The following is a 16,296-nucleotide window of genomic DNA, read 5'->3' as shown; positions in this document are numbered from 1 at the left end:
CTATCTATCTATCTATCTATCTATCTATCTATCTATCTATCTATCTATCCATCCATCTTTTTACAGAGTCTCAACGTGGTCCAGGCCGGCCTCTTTTCCTTTCTCTCTTTTTAAAGATTTACTTAATGTGTGAGCGCTCTATCTGCATGTGTGCCTGCATGCCAGAAGAGGGCATCAGGTCCCAGTACAGATGGCTGTGAGCCACCATGTGGACGCTGGGAATTGAACTCGGGACCTCTGGAAGAGCAGGCAGTGCTCTTACCAGCTGAGCCATCTCTCTGGCCCCGGGCTGGTCTCAACACTATGCAGCCCAGGATAAACTTGGGCTGACCTCCACACCTCTGTCCCGAAAGCTGGTGGCATTAGAGACGCCCGTTACCGTGCTTGTGGGTTACAATTGGGGCGGGGGAGGCTGCAGCGAGGTCTCAGTGGCTGTTTCCCTCTTTCTTTTTGAGGTGCAGTCTAGGTGGCCTTGGTTGTCCTGGAACCCTCTATGTAGACCAGGCTGACCTCAAATGAACAGAGACCCACCTGCGAGCGCCCGGGCTGGGTTTCAAGGTGTGTGCTGCTACGCCCAGCTCTGCCTGCTCCTGCAGAGAACCCAGGCTCAAAGCTGTTTGTAATTCCAGGCCTAGGGGATCTGACACCCCTGTCTAGCCTCCCAGGGTACCAGAGATAGAAAGGATGCGCAGGCATACGTGTAAACAGGACACCCACACACATAAAAGAATAAAAACAATTAATCACTTTTAAAAGAGGGCCCAGCCGGATGGCTGAGCAGGTGAAGGCGTTTGCCGCTAAGCCCGACCACTCACGCTCAGTCCCTAGGACCTGCACGGGGGCGGGGGGTGGGGGTGGGGGAGAACCAATTCCAGCAGGTTGTCCTGTGACACACACCAACCACACCTCACACTGCAGAACTCGATGGCCTCCTTCTCCTTGCCCCACAGAAGATGAAGGAGGCGGAAGTCTGGTCTTTCGGGATATGGCCAGCTGACTTAAATCCCACGGGGCGCTCGAGGCTCAGGCCTCACAGGGTCCTTTCTCCCCCAGGAGCCCTCGTGCTATTGCTCTTCCTCGGCAAGGCACATCGGCATCGTGTCCTCCACACCCACGTACTGAGGTGATCCAGGAGGAGCAGAGAGGACGAGAAAGGAGCCGATCTGGAGCCTCATTTGGAAGAGGTATCCCTCAGTCCTCAGATGAAGAACTCAGCTGGCTTCAGGTCAACTCTTAAATACTTAATTCCCATTTATTTAAAGTTCTGTCAGTCTGTATACACTATTTATATTAAAAACACAGGAAGCTGGGGCTCCTAACAAAAATATACATTTCAGTTTTGGGGACTTCAGACCCTGAGAGGAGCTGCATCCTCAGCACCAGACTTGGGCGGGGGCGGGGCAGGGGAATGCAGCTCCATTCACAGCCTGGGACCCCCAGGGAACACCCCAAGACCTGATCAGTAGAGGTGGGGGCGGGGAGCGTGCCAGGAAATAACCTGGCAACGGAAGGCTGCCGCACTACTAGCAGGGGCAGACACTGGGCTGGTCCCTCTCCAAGCGGCTTTTCTCAAGAACTCCCTCAAGAACTCCGGTCTAATAGCTAAGGCCCCTGGGGACAAAGGACTCAGCAGAGATCCAGGATAGCAGGGCTTGAAGCCTAGGCTTCCAAGGCCTGGCTGTTGGCTCCCTGGGGGCCTGGGCAGGATCTGCTTCAGCTCTGCGTGGCTGGGCAGACTGTGGGAGCACCCAGCAAGCTTCAGGCCACTGGAGCTAGGAGTTGGTGACCAGCCAGGCCAAAAAAAAAAAAAAAAAAAAAAAAAAAGCGAGAGAGAGAGAAGGCTGAAGAGCTGCTGGGAGAGGGGACAGGGTCAGCGGAGCACCGGCAGCTCTGCCTGGGACCTGGCAGGTCATCCCAGCCTGCTCACAGACCATCAACCCTAGGAACAGGGCCACAGCCGTGCCCCAGCGGCCTTGAGAAGGGCAGGGTAGGGCGGTGTGATGAGAGAGGTGGGCCAGGGTCAAGGTTACGGGGGCAGCTGTGGGGCGCAGGTGTGCCAGTGTCTCCCAGGAGATGAGAAGAACAGCTATGGTCCGACGCCTGGCACCGGGTTCTGCCAGTCTGGACGCTGGGTAGAGGTCGGTGGGGGTACTGACAGAGACTGGCCTCTAACCCTGGGACCCAAACCTGATTTCTGGCATCAGAACAAAGTGGGGGGGCTGTTCCCCTGGCCAGCTTCTACCCTCTTCCTCTTCTGTGGGGCTGTGGGACCCCATCTGGAGGGGATACCCCAAGCCAGCGCTCGGGCCATCGGTGACTATGGCCTAGAACACTGGCAAGAAGAATGGAGGGTGCCAGTGTGGGAGTGGGGTGCCTTGGTTGAGACGGCCTGGGAATATGGCTCCCGGCCCACTCTCCTCTGCAGGAAGCCCATGACGGTGACCACAGGCTGGGACAGTAGTCAGGCCAGGCCAAGCTTCTTGGAAAACTGGCCCAGAGCATAGTGTTTCTTTGGATGGTGTAAGTCTTTGAAGAGGGAGGCGAGGCGGGACCTGGACAACTCATGACCTGCTGCTTCTAGGCAGCTGGCGAGCATACCAACTACCCCGCCGACACGAACCAGACAGACATGGGACAGGCAGGGAGGAGGAGGGTGCTACAGAAGGCGGAAGAGCAGGGGTGCTGGGGAGAAAGGTGGCAGAAGGCAGGGAGGGTGAGTCTGGGCCACGCGTCTGGAGTGCTGTGAGCGGGCTGGGCCCAGTGCCCGCGCACTGGTCCTCAGGCAACCCGAGGCCGGGCCCAGCTGGAGCCCATCGGGAGGCCGGGCGGCTCAGTACATGTCCTTGTAGATCTCCTGGAGCAGGGGGTGCAGCAGCGTCTCGCTCTCCGTCTTCTTGAGCCACTGCATCATCTGGGCATGCTCCGTGACCAGCTGCCGCAGGTCGGCCATCTTCTGCAGCAGCTTCGGGAAGAGGTACTGGCTGTCAGGGTGGTTGACCTGCAGATGGAACTCCAGGGCCCGCAGAATGGTGTCCTGGATGGCCTCCACCTGTGGCACATTCATGAGGCCTGGCCGGTCTGTGGGGACACAGGGCATGAGCGGGGCCTTGAGCAGGCCAGAGGAGCCTCTTACCCACTCCCAGACTCCCAGGCTCCCAGGCTGGCTAGGTCCTGGCTCTGTTGCTGGCCCCACCCCTGGGTCCTCCAGTCCCCGCCTCCACTCTCCATCCACCTCCTGCTTCTGACCAGTTCTTTTCCTGGGTCTGGCAGGGCTGTGTGGTGCCTGGCTATGACACCTGCTCTCAGATTCACATCCTGCCCCTGTGGGAGACTATCCTGGTGGCCCTGGCCTTCAGAGTCCTTAACCCAGTTGCTATGAGGACCAAGTGAGTTAGAAACGAGATGGCTCTGGCCTGAAGTGAGCTCTACGGCCTTGTGGGTGGGTGAGCAGGCTCACCTGTGCATTATACTGGACTAGAAAAGTGCAAAAGTCATACAGAAATCTCTCCACCACCCGCTGCCAACAAAAATGTAATGGTGTCTCCCCCTCCCCCCCTGCCCCGTTTCCCCAGCACAGTCAGCTCCTGTCTACACCTCTATCTGTTTAACCAGACCTAGCTGGCCCTGCGCAGGCGTGCCGTGCACCGCTGAGCACCACTGCCTGAGGTCAGGCCTGGGCCCTCACCTCCGCACAGGATGATGGCCGCGATGAAAAGCGCCAGGTCACTGTCATCCAGCTCCAGTGCATTGAACTTGACAGCAAACTCGAACTTGGGCTCAATGATGTCGCTGAAGGGCTTGCGGAGGCTGCGCAGGAACTCGTGGGTGACGAAGCCGCTGCCATTGGCCACCAGCAGCCCGTCTTTGTTGACGATGGAGGCCAGCATGGCAAAGATGGCCTCATGCACGCCGTACTTGAGGAGGGTCACCTGGTCGTTGAGGAAGAGGCTGCTGAAGCTGGGGATGCTCTTGGCGAACTCGGTGAGCTCGCGGACCGTCTCCACCGTGGTACATTGGCAGCGGTAGAACACGTGCACGCTGATCTCCTTGTAGGGCGGAAGCCCGTTCACCAGCTGCTTCCACACCAGGCCCTTCTCCGCCTGCCACAGCGTCTCGATGTCGTGGATGACGAAGGGCTGCAAACCAGGCCCGTCAGAGGCCGCGCCGGGGGGGGAAGGGGAGGCGCCCCGCCCTTGCGTCCCCTGAACCCCACCTCGGGGCCCCGGGCTGGCCGGTGACACTCACTGCACTGTGGCTGGACTTGCCGGTGAGGATGCTCCGGGCCTTCTTTTTGGTCATGTTGAAGTTTTTCAGGTAGGCGTTGTAGATGTGCTTGGAGAAGGCCTTCAGGTCGGCCAGCTGGGGGTTGTGCTGGCGCCCCTCGCTGGCCGTCAGCCCCGCCACCAGCTTCCTCTTCTCGGCCTCCGGCATCCGCCCGAAGCGGATGGCTGCACAGGGGTTGTTGAGGGCCAGTCATGGAGGAGCCGGCCGGGAGCCAGCACCAACCCTTCCCCTGCTCCCCCTTCAGGAGCCTGGGGACCCCATGGGCCCCACGATCAGCAGCCAGCAATTCGGAGGCAGCCCAGGGCCCAACTCCCCGAGAACCTTTGCTGACCAGCATTCGTGACCAGGGCCACCTCTGAGGCCAGCTCATCACCTTTCTATCATGTGACTCTGTTCCTTCACCTCCCTTGTGGGTCAGGGAGAGCGGAGATCCTTAAGACTCACTACCACAGTGAGGGGCTTTCACAAGAGGCCGTCAGAGGCCAGAGTCACGGGCTGGGGGCTAACTCTGTCGGGGGAGCGTGTCCCTGGCAAGCATGTGGACCAGAGGCGGCAGTGTGCGCGAGAGAGCTGGGTGTGGGGGAGCAAACAGAGGTGGGTCCTGGGAGCTCCCCGCTGATGAGAGACTAGCTCAAAAAAGCCCACACTTAGGAGAGGCCGCAGGCGGCCTGAGGGTGCCCGGCACGGCCTTCAAGCAGACTCCCTGTTCTCTGGAAGCCTGAGGCAAGGCTGGCCCAGTCTCCTGGAGTATCTGACCACCACCCAGAGAGGCCCACCGGGGTCCCGGCAGCCGCCACACATGGTCACTCGCTGGCTCCTGCCCGCCTCAACAGTTGAGGACCGAGGATGCCCCGGCCTCGGCTGTGCAGGCTGTCAGGTGAGGTGTGGGCGGCAGGGCTGGCACCCCGCTCCTGCTGGGCTCTGCTCTGCCGCCTGAAGCGAGCCACGGGCAAGAGCTCACGGCTACATCGGGCAGCAAGTGTACACACTCATCTGTGCCAGGCGCCCTCCGACAGCAGGGGCCCTCAGGGCCCTCGGGCCGGGCCCGGGTCTCACCGTTGTGCGACATGCCGAGTGCCAGGCACTTCTGGAAGCGGCAGTACTGGCACTTGTTTCGGTTCTTCTTCTGGATCTTGCAGCTCCGGTCACACTTCTCGTACTCCAGCTTCATGCGGATTGTCCGGCGGAAGAAACCCTGCAGAGCGAGGGCGTTAGGGGCCGGCGCCGCCCCGGCCCCCGGTGGCACGGGAGGATACACCAAGGCTGGGATCTCAGAGTGATGGGGAAGATTTTTAAAAACATGTATTTATTTTTACTTTATGGGCATTGGTGTTTCGCCTGCGTGCATGTCTGTGTGAGGGTGTCGGGAGCGAGCCCAGTAGGTGTGAACAGGTGTGAACTGTGGGCGCTGGGACTTGAACCTGGGTCCCTGGAAGAGCACCCAGTACTCCTAGCTGCTGAGCCCTCTCTCCAGCTCTGAGGAAGGTTTTTCTTTTTATTAATTCTATTTTATTTATATGTATGGGGGTTCTGACTGCATGCATGTCCGTGCGCCACAGGTGTGCGGTGCTGCAGGAGGCCAGAAGAGGGGGAGGTCAGATCTGAGGCTGGAGTCCCGGTCTCCTACCGAGTGGCTGCTGGAACGAAACCCTGGTCCTCTGCAGGAGCCGCTCCTCACCACAAGGCAGCTCTCCAGGCCCCAGGGGCAAACTTTTTTGATATGAAAGAAGGAAAAAAAAACTGAGTCTGAAGCCAGCCTGGTCTACAAAGTGAGTTCCCAGGACAGCCAGGGCTACACAGAGAAACTCTGTTTCAACAAACATTAATAATTTTAAATTACAACCCTTTTTGTTTTCACAAGCGTCCCCCCCCCCCGTGTTTTGTTCATTTATTTATTTATTTTTTGTGGGCATGGGGCAAGGGCATGCGTGTGAAGGTCAGCAGACCAGAGGGAGGAAGTGGTTCTGGGAAACTGAGCTCAGGTCCTCAGGCTGCAAGGCAGCCCCACCTGAGCTGCTCTCCTGGCCTTCGCCGCCCAACAGATAGGATCACAGCACATGGCACCACACACAGCGCCACACCCCAGTTACGTGGTGATAAGGCTGGAACCACGGGCTTCATGCACGTAGGCACTCTGCCAACAGAGCTACACCCCAAGGCCAAATGGGGACTGTGATGTGTGTGTATCTGTACGTGGGTGTATGCTCGCTGAGTGTGGGGACCCCAGGCCACAAGAGGGCTAGTGCTGGGGATACAGGAGGCTGTGAGCCACCACACCTGGCTGCTGGAAATCAAACCTGGATCCTCCCAAGAGCAGAAAGTACTCCTAACCACTGAGCCATCTCTCCATCCCTCCAGACGGCGCTTCAATAAAATAGTGAAATTCTGATGTGTGCGTCATCAGAACCACCCAGAAACACCGTTCTCTTGTCAAAGACTCTCGTAAGACGTGAGGCCCTGGAAACCCACTTCAGATGGACACTCAGTCCATGGCTCACCTCCTGCCGGCCACCCCCAGAGACCAAGTGGGTAGCTGGGTCAACAGTAGGGTTAGGGCTGGATGACCCAGAGCTCAGGCCTGTAAGGGACCAAAAGCTTTTGCTGGGGGTAGTTTCTTTCTTCTTTTTTTTTTAAAAAAAATAATTTATTTAATTTTATTTTATGTGCATTAGTGTGAAGGTGTCAGATCCCTTGGAATTGGAGTTGCAGACAGTTGTGAGCTGCCACGTGGCTGCTGGGAATTGAACCCGGGTCCTTTGGAAGGGAAGCCAGTGCTCGTAACCGCCGAGCCATCTCTCCAGCCCATGCTGGGGTATTTTCAGAGTCCCACTGGAAGCAGGCAACCCCCCACGTCCCCGGTCTGTACCTTGCACCCCTCGCACGCATGGACCCCGTAGTGGAAGCCTGAGGCCTTGTCGCCGCACACCCGACACTCCATGTTGAGGCTGCCTCCCGAGGCCCCGTCACAGCCCATCTGCAGCTGGTCCAGCAGGGAGGAAGGTGAGGAATTCTGGGAGAGGTCTGTGGATGTAGCACAGAGGGGCAGTTGAACAGTCAGCCACAAGGCCTGAGGGCCAGGCAGAAGGAAAGTGCAGCGCCGAGCTCAGCCGGCCCAGGCGGCGTGCCTGGAGGGAGCCTCTGTGGACTCTAGGGGTGCCATCAGGGATTTCTCAGGAGCCTCTCACTCCCAGAAGCCCTGCTGGAGCCAGAGTGCAGGCGCCATGAGGGCTTGAAGGCAGAGGTTTGGGCTGTGGTGTCAAAGCTGGCAAGGACAGTGGGAGGCTGTGACGACATGCTGTCACATGACTGTCAGGAACCAGGGAGTCTCCTCTGAATCTACGTTGAGATTTAGGGATGAGACAAGGCCCTGCCCTGGGTCCCAGTCACCTGGCTTCCACAGTACTGCCCACCCATCCCTTCTGTTCACCTTATAGTCTGGGCGCTCCTGGGACTGCAGACTCACTTCCTCAGACAGGTGCCACCCCCCAAAGCAGGAGGAAGACCCAATCCAGACTAGCACCCCGCCTGTGACTCTGGCCAAAGCAGGAAGCTCAGGTAGCAGAGAGACCATGGGGCTTCAAGCCTCATGGGGGGCTGCAGGCCTCCCGGATGCTAAAGTTTCAGGGTGTTTGACAAAGACTTTTCAGTGGCCCAGTACCCTAGTTCCCAATGACTGTTGTTCCAAAGGTGGAAATATTTGCCTTCTGGCCCCCAGCTGAGGCGAGTTGACACCCTCGTTTCCTCTGGCTGGCTGCTCTGGAAGGTAACACAGCTTTGGGTTTCTTGGTAGTCGGCCAGCATCTGACAGGGGGTGTTCACTCGTGGGCCCTACCCACCCGGGGTGAGAGCTGGGAAGGATGGGCACATTGAAGTCGTGGGTACCAGACTCAAGGTAAGGTCCAGAGCTCCCGGGACTCTGCATTCCCCACACCAGGCTCCTCCTCTGCACAGCAGGCCGGGAGGAACCTGGTATGGGCTCCCTTTTCCCCTCTCCTGTCCTGCTGTCTCAAGAACCTGCTGGCTACCCGAGGTGCTCAGAGTGAGGATCAGAGTCAGGGGAATACCCGGCAGGGAGGGGTAGGCCCAGCTCACCAGGCATGGGCGGAATGCCTGGACCTGGGTGAGGACTTAGCAGAACAACAGGCCGCCTGTAACTGATACGTGAGGCCAGAGAAGCGGGACTGTGGGGACAGCGTCATGGCGTGTGGGTGGCTCTTTTCTTCCTGGCCGACCACTTAGCTTAGGAGTTTTCCTCATATCACACACACAACATCACACCCAAAAGTATGACTCAGTCACCTGGTCCTGGAGGTGAAGGCCCTGCCTCTCCTCTGTTAGCTCCAGGTCAGAGTGTGGTAGATGGTGACAGGATTCTACCAGACCTTTCTACACACGGAACGCTGCCCCGAGCTCCTCAGGCCAAGGGCACCAATGGCTGGGCTTGCTGTGTGCATTGGCTACCTGTTTGGATCTTATCCTCTCTCTCTCTCTCTCTCTCTCTCTCTCTCTCTCCCTCCCCCTCTCTCTCTCCTCTCTCTCCCTCTCTCTCAGCAGGAGCACCTGTGTCCCTGGCTAGTTTTGAAAGTTTTGAACTCACTATGTGGCTGAGGTTAGCCTTGAAAATGTGTGTGTCTGTGTGTGTGTGTGTGTATTATTCTCCATTATGATCTTTTTTCTTTTCTTTTCTTTTTGAGAGAGAGTTCCTCTGTGTAACAGCCCTGGCTGTCCTGGAACTAGATTTATAGACCAGGCTGGCCTTGCACTCACAGATCTGCCCGCCTCTGCCTCCTTCGTGCTGGGATTAAGGCGTGTCACTACCCGTGGCTTCCCCTGTTTTTTGAGACGTGGTCTCTTGGCAGACCAGGAGCTCAGTGCCTGGCTCGACTGACTGAGTGAGCCTTCGGGACCCTCCTGGCTCCTAACGCCCAGCATTAGGGCTACGGGTCATACTAGCCAGCCCTGATTTGTTCTTAATTTAACATAAAGTATTTAAATTTATTTTAGCTATGTGTTGGGGTGCTCTGTTTGTGTTTATCTATGCACCACAGATAATGTACACGGAGGGGTCAGAGGACAACTTTCAGGAGCTCGTTCTCTCCTTCCACTGCGTGGGTCCCAGGGATCAAACTCACCAAGCTTGGCAGCAAGCGCCCTCGCCCTCTGAGCCCTCGAACGTGCCCATGCCTCGTTCTTTACGCGAGGGTTAAGTATCTGAACATATGAGAACATCTCACCTATTTGTTTGGCCGCCGCCTCAGCCCACGGCCTCGATGCTCTGAATCTGCCTCCTCAGCCTCTTCTCTTTTCTTGACTCAGGGTCTCACAACCCTGTAGCCTAGGCTGGCCTGGACCTCAGCCTCCTGAGCGCTGAAATTACAGGCCTACTGGCTCATGCCTGGCTACAGTATGAATTCTGAACGTATGCTCAAGGCTTGATGCCCAGCCTGTGGTGCCCGTGGGAGGTGGGATCTTGGCGTCACTGGTGAGCCTTTGACAGGCATGCTGGACCCTGTCTCTTCTCTCCCAGACCCCAGGAGGTGAGTGTCTCCCTGCCACAATGTATGAAGCACCACGGACCCCAAAGCAGTGAGGTTGGCTGGCCTGGGCTGGAACCTCCCAAACTGTCATCCTAACTAAAACTTTTTTTTTTTTAAGTTGCCTGCGTCAGGTATTTTGCCACAGTGATGGAAAGCAAACATTCCTCCCAGCTTAACCTGCTGCTCTCAGGAGGTGCCTTTGCCCACCTGAAACACCTGCAGCTGGGCCCAGAATCCCACCTGCCTGCCCAGACACCTCCCAAGGGCCTACTCCTCTCAGGACGGACAGGAACAGTGCTACATTTGCCAGGCCCCACCTAACAGCCAAGGGTCTTTTGGGTTGTTTGTGTGTTTGAGTTAGAGTCTAATTAGGTAGCCCAGACTGGTCTTGAACTCGAGGAGCTGCTCATGCCTCGGCCTCCCAAATGCCACCATGCCTAGCCTCTTTCATTTTGTTGTCCCCGAGGACGACAATCCCTGCCAGACAAGGGAGAGCCACTGAAGCCAGAGGAGGCCAAGGACCCCACCAAGGTCATCTGCTGCAGGATGTGTTTGCACACCTGTGCTCCAGAACTCTCCTGGGAACCTCACATCCCTTCATTCTGCAGAAAAGCCTCAAAATAACCTTTCAAGCTGGGCTTTGTGCTCCTATGTCACAGGTGAGAAGAGGCTGATGAGGTCAACGTCAGCTGTGGGGATGGCCTTCCCTGCCGATCTGTCCTGACAGCCAGGCTTCCCTCCACAGACCGTCTAGATTGATTTAATCCCAGTACTTAGGAGGCAGAGGCAGGCCGATCTCTGTGGGTTCGAGGCCAGCCTGGTCTGCAGAGTGAGTGCCAGGACAGCCAGGCCTACGCAGAGAGAATCTATCTCAAAAGGAAAGAAAGATAAAGACCCGAATAACATTTAAATCAGGAGGCGTGAGCAAAGAGTTACCCTTCATGGCGCATGTGATGGTCACCCCAGGGAACAACTGGGTCCTCTCCCCTCCTGGAAGAGGGGACCCCACCTCCACTGTCTCTATACTTAAGCTGCTTCCTGGTGACTACAGGGTAAGGACTGGGCACCTATAATTGTGTGAGCCAACCCTTCACACACACACACACCTCAAAACAAAACCCAAACCTTTACTGGTTGTTGTGGATATAAACATGTTTTTGTTTTGTTCCCAGGTGTGGGATGTGGGCTGATTCAGATGGCCCATAGCAGCAGACTGTTTGCCTCATGAGGGCTCTGAGAGGGGCTCTTTGCCAGCTGCAGACAGTTGGAATCTGAGGACTCTGGAGACGGAATAAATGCCAGCGCCCTGAGAGTGTGGAGCTGAGAGAACTTGGCTGCTCCTGCTTCCCCCTTGTGGCTCTTGGTAGCTGTTGTGAAATAGGAAGTTGGAGAACTCCTGAAATAGGACTGGACTGGCTCCGAGGAACCTGACGACCCTGACCAGATTGAAACAGCTAAGAGAACTGTGCCCCTTCTCCCACTAACCCTTTCCCTCTCCTACCTGGTTTTGGGGTGTGGAAGCGACTGGGATGGAGTAGGGAGAAAGAGATATAAGAGTCTTTTATAAAAACACACCAACAATTGGTTCTGTCTGTCTGGAAACCCCTGACTAAGGGGCAGGCGATGTGAGGATCAGAAATAAAGCCTGAGTCCTGGAGCTGTGCACTCTGCCGCAGCCCAGAGCAGCGGCATCGTGAAAAGATCAGCGGCGAGATCAGCACTGGGATGACATGAGGCCAGTCCTCACTGAGCCGGTGTAGGCCCCCACGTGAAGGCCAGTCTTGCCATCTTTGTGGTGGCACGTGGGCCAGATTGGTTAGTTACTGCCCTGCCGGAGTCCTCAGGTGAGGACAAGCTCCAGGGGAAACTGAGGCTGGGGTGCTGGCTTCTTTTGTTCTGTTCTATTTTGTTTTTCTTTGTTTTTTGAGACAGGGTCTCTCTGTGTAGCCCTGGCTGTCCTGGAACTTGCTCTGTAGACCAGGCTGGCCTGGAACTCAGGGGTCTGCCTGCCTCTGTGGGATTAAAGGCCTGTGCCACCACACCCAGCTAACTGGGTGGTTTCTTGGTGGTTGTCCCACTTTTCGTGGACTTTGAGCTCCTCTGGGCTGGTGATCAGCCCTGTCCACCACTGCCTGGCCCGCTGCCCAGCCCTGGACACTGAGGAAAGCAAGCAGGAGGCGAGAGGAGAGCCACTTATCTGCGTGGCTGTGCGCTGCCATGAGGCGGGAGGGGGCAGAGATGGAGAGGTGGGGCGTGAGTGCCCGCTCCCGGGTCGGTGCCCTGGCCATGTGCTTCCTTGTGCCAGTGTGCCCTGTGCTGTGTGCCAGGGTGGAGCTTGTACTGCCTTCCTCAGGACAGGATGGCAGCAGTCCTGGGTATTGACTCGGAGCAGGAAAAGCTCAGCATGAGCTGCAGGAGTCGGAGCCCTGCAGCCTTCCTACTGTTTCAGGGTCCTTCAGGGTCCCCCAAAGGGGCCCAGGGGCAAAAGCCGCAGACTCACGGGCACCGAGGGCTGTAGTGAGCAAGCGAGGAGACTGAGACTAAGGGTGGAGGTGGCACAAGGGCCGCACCCGCAGGGGCCACCTGGGCTCCCTGTTTTGCTGTGGGTGATCTCTAGGTCTCACTGCGTCTCACTATGCAGAGCAGGCTGGCCTTGAACTCACAGAGCTCTTGTCTGCTTCTGCCTCCCAAGTGCTGGGACTAAAGGCATGCTCCACCATGCCTGGTCAAGTTATCTATTTTAACCCAGGGACAAAAACAGAACAAGAACCCTTTTAAGTTAGGAAGGTCAGACATGGCTGCTGAGGAAGACACACGGGCAGCCTGTGGCATATGATGGACACTCCTCGCTCACTCCATTTAAGGCTTCAACCAAGTTAGTTCCTAGGTCTTCACTGTCTAGCATCTGTTACACGTAAGGGTTTTGGGCTTTTTGTTGAAACAGGCTGGCCTGGACTGGTGAGTTTCCTGCTTCAGCTCCCAAGTGACAGGTGTGAGCCAACATGCCTCAAAACTTTCAGTGTGGTGTCCTATACCTTCAATTCCAGCAGAGGCAGGCGGATCTCTGTGAGTTGGAGGCCAGCCTGGTCTACAGCATGAGTTCCAGGACAGCCAGGGCTATGTAGAGAGGCCTGTTCTCAAAAGATAAACAAAAACCTCTATTACTAGTACATGGGAGCTGTGTGTCGGGGGCCGTGTGGCCCGGTACATGTGGAGGTGAGGGAGGAGCGTGCGGCTGGTCCTCTCCGGCCCGTGTAGGTCCCCAGGGTGGAACTTAGGACTCCAGGCTCGCGCGGCCAGTCTTCAACCACTGAGCAGTGTCACGGGTCTCAACCTTAGCCTTACCTCTCCTTCCTCCATGCCGGTTCCGGGGGATGGAGCTCAGGTGGATGGGGTTGGGGGCAAGCCCCATTTCCCTGGCTCCTCCCACTTCATCCTTTTTAGGGCAATGCCCCATTTGTGCTCCTCTGAGCCACGCTGTGGTCACCTCTGTGTGCCCAAGGACACAGCCCAGGGCAGAACGGCAGGGCGCAAGGGGCGCAAACCTGCCGCATCCTGTCACCATGACGCCTGCAGCGCTCCTCAAGTCAGCTGGCAGAGTCTCCGGATCAAAGCTCACACCGGGAACACTATTCTAGCCGCTCTCTGCTAGGGCCGGCCTCCTGGGCCGGCGGTTCTGACAGCTGTCATCGGTCCACTTGCCAGGCTGCCCCCACCTGGTGCCCTGTGTGCCCCCACAGTCAGGGCTGCTCCAGGTGTTCTGCCACACCCAGCTGCTCCAGCGGCGCACTTTGGCTGGCACGTGAACATTATGACCTGAGTAATGGCTTGTGGTGGGAAATCATATGCTCGAGGTGTGTGTGAAACCCCAGGACAGGGCACTTCCCGCCCAGACCCAGATATGGGGACAAAGTTACCAGGGCAGGCAGCCAGGCCAGATCCCGTACCCTTCTCCTCCCTGCTCAAAACGTGTCCTCAGCATCTCATGACCCTGGCACACTGCCAGGCCCCAGTCCCTTCCCTCTGACCCCCCCCTCGGCAAGGTCTCTATGTAAACCAGGCTGGCCTCAAACTCACAGAGCTCCTCCTCCCTCTGCCTCCTGATGCACTCTCTGGCCCTCTCTGGTCCTCTCCTGAGCTAAAAGCAGCTGTAGCGCTGAGTGAACTCTGACTCCTGAAGTCCCTACTCTCTTCTGAAAATGCTTAGTTCCCCGTCACAGCCAATATCTCTAACACACCAAAACATGGGCTCTGGGCCCTCACAGCACACCATGACCACTGGGGGGATGTGGGTAGATCAGTAGGACTGACACGGTCCTTCCGCCCCGCCAATCCTGAGCTCTAAAGAGGGAAAGCCTTGCTTTGTAGGTTTCAGGTGGCACGGCTCAAGGACTTGCTCTCTTCTTGGCTGCAGGTCCAGGCAAAAGCTCGTCCTATCCACAGCCCTGCTACCTCAGACACAGGAGGCCCGAGACCACCCCCCTGGAGTGGCCTATCCAGCTGAAAGCAGCAGGAAGCCAGGTCTTAAGACAGCCCATCCCTCCTGACTGCCAGGCTGTCTGTGGGCAGGGGCCAGGGTCATCAGGATTCGCTGCTGACCAAGGCAGCCAGAGGAGGAAGGGCTGGGAGGGACAGCGGTGGGGCCTGGGCAAGCAGGAAAAGCCAGGGCTGAGGGGCACCACGTGCAGGCTGGACACGGTGCCATGATGGCCAGATGACAGGGCTGTGCCACCACCAGAGAAGAACGTCACCACTGCTACCATCAGAGGGTCAATGCAGTGACGCAGCAAGTGGAAAGAGCCAGCTGAAACCTGATGCTCGAAAGTGGCCCAAGTCACAGGTGCCCACTCGGACCACTTGGCATTCACGCTCAGTCACGGCCAAGCATAGGGTTAGTGCCAGGTCTCCTGGGTCGAGTGGTCCCTGACGACTGCAGGCATGCCTCACAGTTCCCACTGAAGTCAGGCCGAGTGATGCCCCTCCGAGGTGGAGAGCCTGCCTACCAAGCGCAGGTTCTGAGTCTGATCCCTAGCACCAAAGCCTGTTACTAAACGCGGCCCGGGCAGGTGTGTGCGAGGGCGTCGGAGACGCTCGCTGGGTAGCAGTGACAAGGTGATGACATGTCCTGCACATGCCCTCCGGCTTCCCGTAAAAGCCCGTCTACCTCACTGCCGTTCCTGTGCTTTTCAAGAAGGACTGCGATTTCCCAGCACCCGGCCCCCCAGCTGGTGACTGGCACAGCAGCACCCCGGACTCTGGCATCGGTCGCTGGCACTCTGTTTCTTGGCACCCCAGGCTGTTCACAGGACCCCGGCCCGGCCCCTCAGCCTCCTCCGTACCTGTGCAGCTGCTGGAAGGAAGCACATGCTCTGGTCCCCCGTTGAGCTGCTGGGCTCCTTCAGGTGTGGCCACTTCCTCTTTCTCCTCTTCCCGGGCCTCAGGGCTCTCCTCCTGTGGCTGCTCCATGACTGACCCCCACTCGGCGTGGCGCCTGCAGGCCTGGTCATAGCTCTGACACCATCTGGGTCTGAGCAAAAATGGACCGCCTGGGCAGGGAGAGAGGGAAGAGGTCAGGGGAGAGGGCAGTGGGCACAGGCACCCTGCAGGGCCACTGTCAGGCGCAATGCTGCTCCCTCGCCTCTTAGGTCCCTGAAGAGCTAGGGTTTCACGTCTCGAACCGCAAGCCCCCTGCCCCCTGCCCTGCCTGGCTCTCGGGGCAGGCTGGCAGGGTTGAGAGCAGCTTTCATTACCCGGGTGACGCTCTGCTGTACCATCTTTCCTTGTTTCCCTGCTCTCCAAGCCTCCCTAAATTGCCTGATCAACAGGACGATCCCAATTCTCCACATCGCAGCCCACACCCCACCCAGCACTGTGGCTAAGGCTGCAGCTGACCAGAGCCACTGTTCTGGGGGGCGTCCCGTCCCGCCTGAGTCACAGTAGGAAACAGCTCTGTGCTCCGGCTGTGCTGACTCCCACGGGCCAGCAGCCCTGAAGAGATATGTTCTCCCTGGGTCCTTCCAGGAGGGGCTATGTGCTGGCCAGTTTTATGTCAACTTGACCCAGGCTAGTGTCTGAAAGGAGGAGACCTCAGTTGAGAAAATGACTCCATAAAATCCAGCTGTGGGTATTTTCTTAACTAGTGATCCACTGGGAGGGCCCAGCGCACTGTGGGTGGGGCTACCTCAAGCGCTGCTCAGCCACTGCCAGGGCTGGTGGTCCTGGGTACTGTACGCAAGCCTCGAGGAGTAGGCCAGGAAGCAGCACCCTCCATGGCCTCTGCCTCAGCTCCTGCCTCCAGGTTCCTGCCCTGCCTGAGTTCCTGTCCTGACTTCAATGGTGAACAGTGCCAGCAGAATAAACCCTTTCCTCCCCAGGGTGATTTTGCTCACGTATTCCCTCACAGCCACAGTGACCCTAGCTAGGACAGGCTGCAGCCATGAGCCCAGTCTCCCTCACCAGAGTGTGACTCCCACGT

The 16,296-nt window shown here is 57.6% G+C and overlaps 1 protein-coding gene across 1 annotated transcript; it reads right to left on the bottom strand.

Moving 5' to 3' along the window:
• Window positions 1–1,233: 1,233 nt before the first annotated feature.
• Ppard (peroxisome proliferator activated receptor delta) lies at window positions 1,234–15,367 on the bottom strand (the record flags this gene model as incomplete). The annotated part of the gene is given in 6 exon segments (XM_055608998.1): window positions 1,234–3,078; window positions 3,686–4,136; window positions 4,246–4,448; window positions 5,341–5,479; window positions 7,151–7,305; window positions 15,161–15,367. Coding segments are annotated over 6 exon segments (1,323 nt in total). The 3' UTR covers window positions 1,234–2,830.
• Window positions 15,368–16,296: the final 929 nt, after the last annotated feature.

Source organism: Psammomys obesus, unplaced genomic scaffold, assembly GCF_907164565.1.
Source record: "Psammomys obesus unplaced genomic scaffold, mPsaObe1.curated_primary_1811, whole genome shotgun sequence".
NCBI classification, from domain to species: domain Eukaryota; kingdom Metazoa; phylum Chordata; class Mammalia; order Rodentia; family Muridae; genus Psammomys; species Psammomys obesus.
This window is presented reverse-complemented; position numbering and strand designations above follow the sequence as displayed.